Source organism: Gorilla gorilla, chromosome 16 (genome assembly GCF_029281585.2).
Source record: "Gorilla gorilla gorilla isolate KB3781 chromosome 16, NHGRI_mGorGor1-v2.1_pri, whole genome shotgun sequence".
Taxonomy (NCBI): domain Eukaryota; kingdom Metazoa; phylum Chordata; class Mammalia; order Primates; family Hominidae; genus Gorilla; species Gorilla gorilla.
In genome coordinates this window covers 41748972-41763057 of record NC_073240.2, presented here as the reverse complement: position 1 = coordinate 41763057, position 14086 = coordinate 41748972, and the positions used below count along the sequence as shown (strand labels likewise).

At 41.3% G+C, this 14086-nt stretch overlaps 1 protein-coding gene across 1 annotated transcript in view; it reads left to right on the top strand.

Moving 5' to 3' along the window:
- Positions 1 to 14086, top strand: part of INO80 (INO80 complex ATPase subunit) — a 136940-nt gene that overhangs the window by 63418 nt on the left and 59436 nt on the right. Inside the window, exons 20-24 of the mRNA XM_031002339.3 lie at positions 2540 to 2707; positions 3219 to 3352; positions 4363 to 4427; positions 5137 to 5230; positions 7538 to 7709. Of these exons, the coding sequence (XP_030858199.2) occupies positions 2540 to 2707; positions 3219 to 3352; positions 4363 to 4427; positions 5137 to 5230; positions 7538 to 7709 (633 nt within the window). The remainder of the gene's footprint in view (positions 1 to 2539; positions 2708 to 3218; positions 3353 to 4362; positions 4428 to 5136; positions 5231 to 7537; positions 7710 to 14086) is intronic.

Below are 14086 nucleotides of genomic sequence, written 5' to 3'. Positions count from 1 at the left end.
GCAGTGGTGCAATCACAGCTCACTTCAGCTTTGACCTCCTTGGCTCAAGCAGTCCTCCCACCTCAGCCTCCCTAGTAGCTGGGTCTACAGGTGTACACCACCACACCTGGCTAATTTTTCATTTTTTTCTAGAGACAGGATCTTGCTATGTTGCCCAGACTAGTCTTGAACTCCTGGACTCCAGCAATCCTCCCACCTCAACCTGCCAGAGTGCTAGGACTATAAGCATGAGCCACCGTGCTGGACTTAAAAAATCAGGGATTGTATGTATATCCTCTTCAAAGAGAGGAGTAGAACTGTACCTTTATTTAGTCTTTTTTTCTCAAAATCTTGATGGGCAGTTTTTTGAAATTGGCTGATTTTAGCTAATAAATAGCAATGTCACATAGATACAACTGAGAGAAGGAAAACATTTTATTTAAAAAATGAATCCCTAATGCATTTATATTTAAAGGGTCATGTAAACAATAGCAGTTCATTGTTTAAAATTTTTTTTTTTTTGAGACTGGATTTTTTACTCTGTCACCCAGGCTGGAATGCAGTAGCATGATCATGGCTAACTGCAGTCTCATACTCTAGGGTTCATGGGATCCCCCCACCTCAGCCTCCCTAGTAGATGGTACTATAGGTGCACACCACCATGCCCGGCTAATTTTTTATTTTTTATTTATTTTTTATTTTTTTGAGACTGAGTCTTGCTCTGTCGACCGGGCTGGAGTGCAGTGGCGCGATCTCAGCTCACTGCAACCTCCGCCTGCCGGGTTCAAGTGACTCGCCTGCCTCAGCCTCCCTAGTGAGCTGGGACTACAGGTGTGTACCACTAACGCCCAGCTAATTTTTGTATTTTTAGTAGAGATGAGGTTTCACCATGTTGGTTGGCCAGGATGGTCTCGATCTCTTGACTTCATGATCCACCCACCTCGGCCTCCCAAAGTGCTGGGATTATAGGCGTGAGCCACTATGCCCAGCCCTAATTTTTTATTTTTTAATTTTTATAGAGTCAGGGTCTCACTATGTTGCCCAGGCTGGTCTCAGAACTCCTGGGCTCAAGCGATTCTCCTGCCTTGGCCTCCCAAAGTGCTGGGATTGCAGGTGTGAGTCAGTGCACCCAGCTAGTTCATAATTGTTGTTTAGTGCTACATAGGGAGGTGATCTGAAGATCTAGTATGGTTCCTAACCACTGTGTATAGTATGTGTTTCTTAAACATCATTTAGTGTTTCCTATCTTACTATAGTTTTGCTAGGGAAAGTTAGAGAAGGCATTAAAGCAAAGATGACGTGAGCTAGGTTTCAAATGATGAGTTGGCATTTACTAGGAAAATATGGTGGGAATGGGGGGCTAGGCAACAAGGGCAGCATGAGCAAAGATAGAGTAACATTGAAATATGCAGCCTGTTTTGGCTAATTTTCAGATCATTGTGGCTAAGTGGTATGTGAGGAGGTTATGATGATGAGAAACTCAGACAGTAAGGTAGGTTTGATTATGGGAGAACTTTCTTTTTTTTTTTTTTTTGAGATGGAGTCTCGTTCTGTCACCCAGGCTGGAGTGCAATGGTGCAATCTCGGCTCACTGCAACCTCTGCCTCCCGGGTTCAAGTGATTCTCCTGCCTCAGCCTCCTGAGTAGCTGGGATTAGAGGCACATGGTACCACACCCTGCTAATTTTTGTATTTAGTAGAGATGGGGTTTCACTATGTTGGCCAGGCTGGTCTTGAACTCCTGACCTGTGATCTGCCTGCCTCGGCCTCCCAAAGTGCTGGGATTACAGGCGTGAGCCACTGCGTCCGGCCTGATTATTGGAGGCTTTCTTTGCTGAGATGAGTAGTTTCAACATTTTACTTTAGGCAAAAATGCACATTGAAGATTTTTCAGCAGTTGAATTCCTTTATAAGCTATATGTGGAAAGTATATCACAACCAGAAGAAACTGGAGGCAGGAAGACCACAAAATATTATCAGTCTGTAGTATATCCGATGAGGGCCAGCAGTAGGGCAATGGGTATGGTTAGAAAAGGTGGTAGATTTCCAAGCTGAATTGAAGGATTTAGGAAATACTAGAACATGAGGTGTGAGAGAGCATTCAGAGGTGAGTTAAGTTCGTCTTTCCCAACTGAAGGAATGGTAATGCTGTTAACCAATTTAGTAAATTGTGGAAAAGAGAACTGTTTTTCTGACACATCACATATGCAATTGCTGCAGACTGAGTGGTACTCTTAGAGTTAGTAGTTGCAGGTACTGGCCTGGGTTATGTTTGGGAATGTACTTTTGTATGTTACTGTGATGAGTGTTAGTTGGCACAGTTAGAAATGGAAGAAATTGCCCAGGGAAAGCAAATGGAATGAGTGATGAAGAGAAGAGGGCCAAGGAATATACATTTTTTTCTGAATGATTGTCCACATTCACAGGTTTATAGAGATACTGAGTTCACATATGTTTATTCTCAATCATAATATGGTTTGTGTGTGTTTTCAACTTTAAGCTGATGCAGAATTTTCTTAAAAACTACTTTTCCAAATATAAATGTTCTTATTGATTTTTAGATTGAGATTCTAATGTATTGCCAACTGACCAGCCGACAGAAGCTGCTATATCAGGCACTAAAGAACAAAATTTCCATTGAGGATTTACTGCAGTCTTCTATGGGCTCTACCCAACAAGCACAGAACACCACCAGCAGCCTCATGAATCTGGTCATGCAGTTTAGGAAGGTAAGAGCTTACGTCAGTTGCCTTGAAGTTTTGTTTTTTGTTTTTTGAGATAGAATTGTCTTGCTCTGTTGCCCAGGCTGGAGTGCAATGGCGTGATTTCGGCTCACTGCAACCTCTGGCTCCCAGGTTCAGGCAATTCTGCCTCAGCCTCCCAAGGAGCTGAGACTACAGGAGCCTGCCACCACGCCTGGCTAATTTTTGTATTTTTAGTAGAGACGAGGCTTCCCCATGTTGGTCAGGCTGCTCTCAAACTCTTGGCCTCAAGGGATCTACCCGCCTCGGCCTCCCAAAGTGCTGGGTGAGCCACTGCGCCTGGCCTTGAAGTTGTCTTTATTAACCTTTTTCAAGAAAAACAGTCTATCCTTGATGCCAGATAAACAAAGGCTGTTAATGAGATGAAAATGGGAAAGTATCCATTCCCAAAGGTAAACATTTGGGATTTGGGATCCCCTGTCATTACGTATGATGTCTGCATGTGGTAATATTGTCTTACCATTTCCCTTCCTTTTAGGTGTGTAATCACCCGGAGTTATTTGAACGACAAGAAACTTGGTCTCCATTTCATATTTCCCTAAAGCCATACCACATTTCAAAGTTTATCTACCGTCATGGACAGATCAGGGTCTTCAATCATTCACGAGACAGGTAGGGAAGTATTACTATCTGTTCACTATTAGTGTTTTATAATTTACAGTTTTATGGCTTAGTAGATAAATTTAGTGGAGAGAATATGAGTTCCCAGCAATGAGGCATTTAAGCAAAGGGTGGACAACTATTTGTTGAGGGATCTTATGGAAGGAATTTGAGCACTGTTAAAACTTCAGCTAGGTGGCCTTAAAGGCCCTAGTCACTTCTGGTTCTTCTTTGAATCAGGAATGTGCACCGATTTGTAAATATGTACTTGCAGCAAGTATGCATATCTATGCCCCATTGCTGAAATTGGTTTGTGGTGGCTTACTTTACATTTGGAATTGCACTTGTGGGTGAACTGATTGTATTGTAAGTTAATCAAATTTACCTTTTTCTCAGAGTCAGCAATGATAAATTTAGTAAAGTTTGAAGTGGTTGTTAAGGTAGTACACTAGAGACGACTTCCATTCAGAAAATAGATGTGTGGTCCATTCCACACCTGTGAGTTAGTATGGCCCTGGCTTCTGAATTTTTAAACAAGTTCCCAGAGGTTTTTTCTGCATATCAACATTTGAGAACCATGGATTTAGAAAGCTGTTTTATAGAGAAACTCATCACCAATATTTAGTTTAATGAAACTGAAATTGAAACACATTTCTTGGATTTTACTTCATGAGTTATTTGTAGCTCCAGGTTAATATTTAACTTGAGCTGGGAGGAACAGGCCAGAGCTGTATTGCCTTTTGTTTAATATGGTATATGATACCTTAGGGCACTAGAACTGTGATTCTCTGAAATAAAATGAGACTACTTTTAATTTGTATTATCTTCTTACACTTTCACTAAATATTTTGTATTTTTTTAAATGTATGCTATGATTTTTGCCTGGTAATATGGCAAGAAACTTCTTAAAAGTGCAACAGTTTCAAAACTAAAAGGTTTTACTTGGTATGGAACCTCTAGTCTAGTTAACTTTCCATTATTTATGTTTGGGTTTGGCTTTATTTTATTTACTTACTTTGCAGGTGGTTAAGGGTTCTTTCTCCATTTGCACCAGACTATATCCAACAGTCTCTCTTTCACAGAAAAGGTAGGTGTTTTGATCTTTGGGAAAGTAGGTTTGTCAGGGTTTTACCAGGATGCTCTTTGTTTTGCTGAGAGACTGATTTAGAACGAATATTAGTTTTGCCTATATGGTAGGCCTTTATTTATAAAATCTTGATAAGATTTAATTAAGGAAATTAGTTATCTTTATAGGCTCTGTGATTTGTAGCTATGAGAGGAAAAAGTAGAAAATAGTATTATTGACTTTCCATCTTTATTTTATACCTGCCTTTCAAGAATTTCTTGCCCTTGAAACTTGACAAAGTCGGTGCTGGACTCTCTCATTAATGAGACTTCCTTCCGTCTTAGCCTAAGGAAAAGAAGCTACTCAACTTTGCTCATTGTCCAAAATATTAAGGCCAAGGTTCAGAACCTTTCACCTCTGTCCTGTCCTTTTCTTTTTCCTAGCATTGGACAAAGAGAAGGCATTTAGGCAAGCATCCAAAAATCCCAAAGGTAACGTAGGAGCCGTCTCTAGTCTGGTCCATATATATGTGCCATATCTCATAGGCCTGCCTCTCTTATCTGTAATTGTAGTATAAAGGTGTGGCACCCTAACTTGCACCAAAGTGGCTAGATCAGAACCTTTAGAATAGTGTTTTGTTCTTAAGTCAAAACTCAGCAGTTGAGCAGGCTTTAACTGAGCATCGTCTCTTGGTTTGCTGTTGGGTTTCAAATTGTCTTTTATATTTCAGGTATTAATGAAGAAAGCTGTTTCTCTTTCCTTCGCTTTATTGATATATCTCCAGCAGAAATGGCAAACCTTATGCTTCAGGGACTTTTGGCCAGGTGAGAGGTTTGCTTATTGCTTGATAAGAGGCCAGTTAGGAATAAATGGGATAGATATTGAATACTGTGGAATTAAATATTTAATATGATATCATCTTAGAGAACTTGTCGTTAATTTTCTTTCGTTAAGAATAAAGTTTGTAGGCTGGGCACGGTGACTCATGCCTGTAATCCCAACACTTTGGGAGGCCGAGGCGGGTGGATCAGCTGAGGTCGGCAGTTCAAGACCAGCCTGACCAACATGGAGAAACCCCATCTCTAAAAAATACAAAAGTAGCCGGACATGGTGGTGCATGCCTGTAATTCCAGCTACTCGGGAGGCTGAGGCAGGAGAATTGCTTGAACCTGGGAAGTGGAGGTTGCCGTGAGCTGAGATCATGCCATTGCACTCCAGCCTGGATCAGTTGAGGCCAGCCTGGATCAATTGAGGCAACAAGTTCAAAACTCCGTCTCAAGAAAAAAAAAAAAATAGTACAGTTTGTTGACCAGGCCCAGGCGCAGTGGCTCACACTTGTAATCCCAGCACTTTGGGAGGCCAAGGTGGGTGGATCACTTAAGGTCAGGAGTTCAAGACCAGCCTGGCTAACATGGTGAAACCCCATTTCTACCAAAAATACAAAAATTAGCTGGGTGTGGTGGTACACCACTGTAGTCCCAGCTACTCGGGAGGCCGAGGCAGGAGAATTGCTTGAACCCAGGAGGCGGAGGTTGCAGTGAGTCAAGATCGCTCCACTGCACTCCCACCTGGACAGCAGAACGAGACTCAGTCTCAAAACAGAACAAAACAAACAAAAAGACTGTAATTTGTTATTCATAAGTGAATTGTACCTTTCTTTTGCTCATTTAGTAATTGTATGATGCTTCATAATATATCTTAAATAGGCCAGGCACAGTGGCTCATGCCTGTAATCCAGCACTTTGGGAGGCCGAGGCAGGTGGGTCACCTGAGGTCAGGAGTTTGAGAGCAGCCTGGCCAACATGCTGAAACCCCGTCTGTAATAAAAACACAAAAATTAGCCGGGCATGGTGCCATGCGCCTGTTTCAGCTACTCAGGAGGCCGAGGTGGGAGAATCGCTGGAACCCAGGAGGTGGAGGTTGCAGTGAGCCTAGATCATGCCATTGTACCCCAGCCCGGGCAACAGAACAAGAATATATATATATACAAATATATATATATATATATTTGTATACACACACACACACACACACACAGACACACACACACTCCTTAAATATAAACTGTCTAGGCTTTTCTCCCATAATTTCTAGTAAGTCTTGTTTTACTTGTTTCTACAGGGCAAACGGAGGCTGGTGATTCATTTAATTAGTGATTGCAGCATAGCCTGCCTCAAGTGTTCTGGGAAGTTTAATTCTCTGTTCTTTGGTATAATGGTTCTCACTGATTTTATTACTTTTGATTTATGTAATTAGAAATGGTTATCTCCTTAATATGAAGGAATTTTTTTTTTCCCGAGATGAAGTCTCACTCGGTCGCCTAGGTTGGAGTGCAGTGGCTCGATTTTGGCTCACTGCAACCTCCGCTTCCTGGGTTCAAGTTATTCTCCTGCCTCAGCCTCCCAAGTAGCTGGGATTACAGGTGTGCACAACCACGCCTGGCTAATTTTTTGTATTTTTTTTTTTGTAGAGGTGAGGTTTCACCATGTTGGCCAGGCTGTTCCCGAACTCCTGGCCTCAATTGATCTGCCTGTCTCATTCTCCCAAAGTGCTGGGATTAAAGGTGTGAGCCACTGTGCCCGGCCAAGGTGAAATTTTTTTTTTTTTTTTTTTGAGACAGAGTCTCGCTCTGTCGCCCAGGCTGGAGTACAATGGGGCAATCTCGGCTCACTGCAATCTCCTTCTCCCGGGTTCAAGCGATTCTCATGCCTCAGCCTCCCAAGTAGCTGGGATTACAGGTGCCTGACACCACGCCCTTTTGTAGTTTTAGTAGAGACTATATTTTGCCATCTAGGTCAGCCTGGTCTCAAACTCCTGACCTCAGATGTTCCACCTACCTCGGCCTCCCAAAGTGTTGAAATTACAGGCGTGAGCCACTGCGCCTGGCAATTTTTTTTAAATACTGATAGGAGCTTTGCGGAGGATTTTAGTTTTCATAGTAGCAAACCATGTAATGCAAAATAATTTATCTGAAAGTAGGAAAGTAGGAAAGAACTGTTTCTAAAATGATAAAGATTTACAAAAGAGTTATGTTAATGAGAGACAATCCTTGGATCATTCCTTGCTGCTATGAACGACCCTCAAACCTCCATGGAGCACTGAATAAGCGTGTCTGCTGTGGTTTGTTTCAGATGGTTAGCTCTTTTCCTGTCTCTGAAAGCCTCCTACAGGCTCCATCAGCTACGCTCCTGGGGAGCGCCAGAAGGGGAGAGCCACCAGAGATATCTGAGGAACAAGGATTTCCTTCTTGGGGTTAATTTTCCACTCTCCTTTCCAAACCTTTGCAGCTGCCCTTTGTTAAAGGTAAGCAATTATTTGAGCATAAATTACCTACTTAGTATCTTCTTTCCTTTTCCTTGAATCAGTAAAAATAATAGTAAAGTAAACGAAGGCCTGAGAGAACCAAAAAGTTCCCAGAGGAGTGGGCGGTGCAGCGTATTGAGTTCTAACTTAATTTACACTTTTATATATATTTTTGAGTGTATTTATATTTTCAAAATGTTTATTTTTTTACAATACTGTGAAGTACACAGATCTTAAGTGTACAGCTCTGTGAATTTATATATGTGTATACACTTGTATAACAACCACCTAGATCAATATATAGAACACTTCCAGCTCCCTCATGCTCCTTTCCGTTTAGTAGCTCTAGTTTAGAAAAAGACAAACCAACAATTAAAGGTAATTGCCGTATTCTACTTCTGTCACCTTAGATTATTTTTGCCTGTTTGTGAACTATATAAATGGAATTATCTTGTATGTACTCTTTTGTAACTGGGATTTTTCACTCAGTATTATTTATGAGATTTGTCCATGTCGTATATAGCATTCTTTTTTTATGGCTATGAAGTATTACATTGTCTGAATGGACCACAATTTATTAATCTGTTCTACTGTGGTAGATATTTTGGTTGTTTCCAGTTCTAGGCTATTATGAATAAAACCCCTATGCACATTTGTCTACATGTTATTTGATGAATGCAAACACTCCTTTCTTTGGTGTTTATATCCAGGAATGGAACTGCTACACTGTCAAGTATAACCCTGTTTAGATTTAGTAGCTTTTGCCAAACGTTTTTCTAAAATAGTTTTTAAATTTGCACCTACGGTATGTGAGATTTGCTATTATTCAGCATCCTCCACTACACCTGGGAATGGCAGTCTGTTTTGTTTTGTTTTGTTGTGTGACTCCTTATGAATAATCATTCCTTACAGTTTTAATTATTTTTGTGAATGTGTAGTGGCATCTCGTGATCTTGAATTGTGTTTCCATGAAAAGTAATGATGTTGTGTACAGTTTCATACAATTCTTGGCCCTTACAGAATAGTAGGTGACAAAGAAAGTGAAAGAAAGTGACAGGAACTGAAGTTATAGATGTAGGTCCAGGTCATATGGAACCTCATAAGAATTGCTGAGGGTTTGGAATTTATTCTGAGTGAAATGAGTAATACTAGAGAGTTTTGAGAAGAGGAGTGACAGTTCTTTGTTATAGTCCTTCAGCTAGATTGAAGTTTAGAAACTAGGTCATTTTCCTTGTATCCTATAGAAAATGTTATGGGGTAGTTTGACAGTTACTGTTGTAGAATGAAGGACATTCTTTGGCTAGCTCATTCAGTATTTGCCCCCTGTACACTGAAAAGCTCACATGATTTCCTTCTCTTCTATTTTCCCAGTTGGTTTCTTAAGCATTGCTCCATGTAATTTTTGGACTTTGGAGAGGGAATCAGTAATGCAAATTAATGTAATTGGATTCCAGCCTGTTTGGAATAATGCTGTCCGTGGTGGCAGGGTGATTTCCTGCTGGTGAAATATTCCTAGTGCGTCTACTGGGAACATTGGTATGTCTGAAGAGTTGCTTAATCTTCTGTAAAGATTAATTCCTTCTCTCAACCCCTAAATTTGGTAATATATGTTACTACTGTAATACATTTTTATCAGTTCTGCTTTTTATACAAAAAGCACCATTCTTCCAAGACATTGTTGTTCCCTGTTATATGGACACCTGCATTTTTCTTAACGCTAGAGATATGCATCACTCATTTGTATTCTTCTCTGTTTTCTGAAAATATTGTAGTATGTTCCAGAGCGTCTGCTTAGTGAGGTCCTTATATCAGTTAGAATTGTCTGAGAAATGCAGATGTGGGTAGTATGCTTTATGGGAAACTGGTCATAAAATATGTTTACCCAGTTGAAAGATTCACTTATATTTACTCATTTTAATTTGCTCTTGTAGTGGTTTAGAGTATACACTGAATTAATGAGCTATTGGGCCACGGGGAGCTGAAAGCTTATATATGTGTGGAGACACTGTTCTGCTTTCAATCTCATCATCCTTATCTCCAACATATGTATGTATATTGAAATACCAACCAAGTAGTGTATTTTGCTAGAGCTTATGGTTCTCATAATTAATGATAAGACTGTCAGCCGGACGTGGTGGCTCACACCTGTAATCCCAGCACTTTTGAGTCCAAGGCAGGCGGATCCCTTGAGGTCAGGAGTTCAAGACCAGCCTGGCCAACGTAGTGAAACCCCACATCTACTGAAAATACAAAAATTAGCTGGGTGTGGTGGCACACGCCTGTAATCCCAGCTACTCGGGAGGCTGAGGCATGAGAAACGCTTGAACACGGGAGGCTGAGGTTACAGTGAGTGGAGATCGCACCACTGCACTCCATCCTGGGTGACAGAGCGAGACTCCGTCTCAGAAGAAAGACTGTCAGTTTTAAAAGATCTCTGCTTTCAGGGCCAGGAGTGTTGGCTTGGGCCTGTAATCCTAGCACTTCGGAAGGCCAAGGTGAGAGTATCATTTGAGCCCAGGAGTTCAAGACCAGCCTAGGCAATATAGTGAGACCCCATATCTACTAAAAAATTTTAAAAATTAGGTGGGGCGTGGTGGCTTACCCTTGTAATCCCAGCACTTGGGGAGGACGAGGTGGGCGGATCCCTTGAGGTTAGGAATTCAAGACCAGCTTGGCCAATGGTGAAACCCTGTCTCTATTAAAAATACAAAAACGATTAGCCAGGTGTGGTGGCACATGCCTGTAATCTCAGCTACTCAGGAGCCTGAGGCAGGAGAATCTCTTGAACCTGGAGGCAGAAGTTGCAGTGAGCTGAGATCATGCACCTGCACTCCAGCCTGGGCAACAGAGCAAGATTCTGTCTCAAAAAAAAAAAAAAAATTAGAAATTAAAAATTTGCCAAGCATGGTGGTGGGTGCCTGTAGTCCCAGCTACTCAGTAGTCTGAGGCAGGAGAATCCCTTGAACCCAGGATGTCAAGGCTGCAGTGAACCCTGAGTGCACCACTGTACTCCAGCCTCAGTGACAGAGTGAGACCCTGCCTCAAAAAAAAAAAAAAAAAAAGGAAATCTTTCCTTTCAGCCAAGCAAAATGATCGTTAGATACTATCCACTCTTAAAGGTTAGCCTAGGTTCTGAATAAAGAACTAGAAGCTGGCTGGGTGCAGTGGCTCATGCCTGTTAATCCCAGTACTTTGGGAGGCCAAGGCGGGCGGATCACCTGAGGTCAGGAGTTCAAGACCAGCCTGGCCAATGTAGTGAAACCCCGTCTCTACTAAAAAAATACAAAAATTAGCTGGGCGTGGTGGTGGGCGCCTGTAATCCCAACTACTAGGGAGGCTGAGGCAGGAGAATTGCTTGAACCCGGGAGGTGGAGGTTGCAATGAGCCAAGATCGTGCCATTACACTCCAGCCTGGGGAACAGGAGCAAAACTCCGTCCCAAAAAAAGAAAAAAAAAAAGAACTAGAAGCTCCAGGTGTAACAATTAACAACAATGTAGAGGCTAGGCATGGTGGCTCATTCCCGTAATTCCAGCACTTTGGGAGGCTGAGGCGGGATGATCGCTTGAGCCCAGGAGTTAGAGACCAGCCTGGCCAACATGACAAAACCCCGTCTCTACCAAAAAAATACAAAAATTAGCCAAGCATGATGCCGTGTACCTGTAGTTCCAGCTACTTGGGAGGCTGAGGTGGGAGGATTGGGAGGCTGAGGTGGAAGGATCGCCTGAGCCCAGGAGGTTGAGGCTACAATAAACGGTGATCCCACCACTGCACTCTGAGCCTCGGAGGGTGACAAAGTGAGACCCTCTACGTCTTTGCAAGAATGTGGCATTGTCTGTCTCTTCATTTAAACTTTGTTGGGTAGTGGTGTCTTATTATGTCTTTAGTTAAATTTCTCTTGTGAAAATGATATTGAATACCTTTTCTGGTGTTTATTGGCCATTTGGATAATTGCCTTTATGAAATGTTTGTTCAGAATTCTTGTTTATTTTTCTATTGGGCTGACTGTATTTTTCTTATGATTTGTAGTTCTTTGTATATTACAAATATCTTCTACTCTGTAACTTTCTCATTTTCAGTGGTACCCTCCCCTGCCCACCCTTTTTTTTTGAAACAGGATCTGAATTGTTCTGTTGCCCAGGCTGGAATGCACTGATGCAGTCGTAGCTCAGGATTAGGGTTAGGTTAGGGTTAGGTTTGCTGTGTTGTTCAGGCCGGCCTCGAACTCTGGCCTCAAACAATCCTCCGGCCTCAGCCTCCCAAAGTGCTGGGACTTAGGCATGACCCACTGCACCCAGCCTCAGTGTTGTCTTCTGATGAATAGTGAATAATTTTTGTGTCCTGTTGAAGAATTCTTTGCCCCAACAAATTCGCGAAGATAATTCTATTTCTCTCCATATCCCGTTTATTAAAAAGACCATTCTTACTGGACTGTAGCATCACTTGTCAAGCAGGTGTCTATATATGTGTTGGTCAGTTTCTGAACTCTGTTCTCTTCCATGAACCCATTTGACTATCCTTGAACCAGTGCTACTCTATCTTAATAAGTACAGCTTCACGGTAAGTCTTGATAACTGGTGCACAGATCCTCTGACTTTGCATTTCTTCTGTATTGTTTTGGCTGTTCTTAGCCCTTCGTGTATTCATGTAAATTTTAGAATTGGCATATAAATTTTATTTTATCATATTTTCTTTCTTTTTTTTTTTTTGGTAGCAGCAGGGTCTCACTATGTTGTGTCCAGGCTGGTCTTGAACTCCTAGGCTTAAGCAGTTCTCCCACCTTGGTCTCCCAAAGTGCTGGGATCACAGTTGTGAGCCCGTGTGCTCGGCTAAATCTTATTTTAATCTCACCTCTTTTTAGCAGTCTAGGTAGTATAGATCAGTAGTCCCCAAATGTTTTGATTATGTTCCTCTGTAATAACAACATTCGTACTGTATTTCTCCAATGTCTGTATGCTATTTTGTTTTAAATTATATACATGTATTCACATATTAATATTTACATTGTGAAGTTTACGTGTGCCTACCTTGGAAACCACTGATGTGAGCAGTTTATTTGAGTAGGGAATGGTGGTAGAGGGGAGACTCAATGTTTACTACAGAAGATATTCCTGTGTTTTATATGCTGTACATTGTTTTTCAAACTATTTTAAATTATTTGACCTCAAAGGTCCGTGGAGGGCATGGATTTGTATATCGTAAGTGCTTATCGATTGAATGAATCTCCAGTGTAGACTGTGATCTTTGGGAATTGTCTGGTGCTTCTTTTTTCATTGCTCTAGGCTACCTTCAGAACATCCTTTTCCCAATGTTAGTCCAGTCCAGCAAGGAGAAACATACGTAATTAATGTTGTTTACAAACATATTACTGCATACCACAGTAGGCAAAGTGTGTTAACAATCATTATCCCTGTGCTGTATTTGGAAGAGTCACTCATGCACATATTGAAAATATACACTCATGCTTAAAAACACACACACACACTGAATGTGGTTCAAGATAAGACTTTAAATACTACACAATTAACTGCCTGAGTGATGGTAGATAATGAATGGTAGAGTTCAGAATGGGAGAAGATCACTTTATAGAAATAGTATTGTTAAATTGGATCTAGGCCAGGTGTAGTGTTGGCTCATGCCTTTAACCTCAGTACTTTAGGAGGCTGAGGTGGGAGGATTGCTTGGAGCCAGGAGGCAAGACCAGCCTGGGCAACATAGTGAGACTGTGTCTCTAATTTTGAAAAAGTTGGATTTTGAGTGGTAGAGATTTGAATAGGAGGAACATAATTCCAAGTTAAGGATTTGAGCCAAAATAAAGGACAGTAATGACAGAAAAGTCTAGAAGGGTAAGTTTGGAAAGTCTTTGAATGCCACCCTGTGTGGGTTTAGATAATAAGCTTGTTGTCCCAGCCCTATTTGTCTTACTTTCTTCAACAGATGCTTAAAGTTGTATTCCTCGGGGTCAAGTGTTGGTAGCCAATGTGAAGCCATGAGAAGGAGTATTCTGGTAGCAGGTTCAGTAAGGCTGCTAAATTACCAGAGTCATTATATCAAACTAGTTGGGATCTTTGTTATTTGTATTTTATGAAGATTAACCTCAGAGTGTGATATCAGGAAGAATGGAGGCAGCAATCCATGTTAAGGCAGATGTTAAGCAAAAGTTTCAAGTGTCGGGTACTAAAGACCCGATAGCAATGGTTGTAACAGAAAGATTATAGAAAAGGGATCAAGGGACTTTGATCCGTTTGGATATGGATGGGCATTGGAGATGGAAAAATTACTTCAAAAAGCCAGAGTTCAAGAGAGGATCCAGAGGGAATCTTAAGTTCCATATCAAGTTTAAAGCAAAAACTAAAGAGTGAGATTAAGAACTCTTTGA